The sequence below is a fragment of the Bison bison genome, unplaced genomic scaffold (genome assembly GCF_000754665.1).
Source record: "Bison bison bison isolate TAMUID 2011002044 unplaced genomic scaffold, Bison_UMD1.0 scf7180017864487, whole genome shotgun sequence".
Classification (NCBI taxonomy): domain Eukaryota; kingdom Metazoa; phylum Chordata; class Mammalia; order Artiodactyla; family Bovidae; genus Bison; species Bison bison.
Window position 1 is genome coordinate 7868089 of NW_011495047.1, and position 914 is coordinate 7869002.

At 60.5% G+C, this 914-nt stretch overlaps 1 protein-coding gene across 1 annotated transcript in view; it reads right to left on the bottom strand.

Annotated features, from left to right (window-relative positions):
• Window positions 1–914, bottom strand: part of ABCC10 (ATP-binding cassette, sub-family C (CFTR/MRP), member 10) — a 20635-nt gene that overhangs the window by 547 nt on the left and 19174 nt on the right. The window contains 3 exon segments of the mRNA XM_010863237.1: window positions 1–84; window positions 409–521; window positions 762–859. Coding sequence (XP_010861539.1) covers window positions 1–84; window positions 409–521; window positions 762–859 — 295 coding nt within the window.

Sequence of the window (914 nt, forward strand, 5' to 3'; positions counted from 1 at the left end):
CACAGGGCGGCAGGGGAGCCCAGCTCCGCCACCCTCCCTGCATGCAGCACCAGCACCCGGTCGGAGTTCAGGATCGTGTTGAGCCTGCACGGGAGGGAGTGGTCAATGCGGGGATGGAAGACAGCACCCTACAGAAGGCTGACCTCCTTTTCCTCCTCTTCCCCCCTGCACAGCGCCCCCCTGCCCCACAGGCTTCAGCCCCCGGGGCGGGCTCTGTGCTAGGGGAGGGGCTGCATGTTCCCTGAGACCTAGCACTCCAAGGAGCCTGGTGGAAGCCTAGAGAATGAGGAACTGAGAGTCACAGGGGTTGGAATTTCCGGAGCCCTGACTCCCGGGATCCCTGAAAGGAAGCTGGGCTCTGGGTCCATGACACCCCTGATTTAGATTCTCACTCTGGATGCCACACACCTGTGGGCGATGGTCAGCACTGTCTTGTTGGCAAACCGTTTGCTGATGGTTTGCTGGAGTAGCTGGTCTGTCTTCTGGTCCACGCTTGCTGTGGCCTCGTCAATGCACAAGATCTGGAGTGTGTGGGGAGGGTTAGGGAGGAGAGTGGAGAAGAGGGTTAGCCGAGGCTGCTACCCAAGCCTCCAGCCCCCACCTCCTGGTCTGGCCCAGGCCAGCCCACGGCTCCCCACCTCCAGCTCTAAAAGGAAAATGAATTTGGTCCTTTGAGACCTCTCCTTAGTCTACTTCCTCAGCCCTCACCTGTCCCCTGCCTTCTTCCTGGCCCTCTCAAATGGCCCTCCTTCTTGTCTTACCTTAGCATCTGTGAGGAGAGCCCTGGCCAGACACAGCAGCTGCCTCTGCCCCAGAGATAAGCGCCGGCCCCCCTCGCCCAGCTCACCATCCAGACCACCTATGAAGCACAGCATCTTTACCCCAGGGTTCCAAGCCTCCTCCAGCCCCTCTCT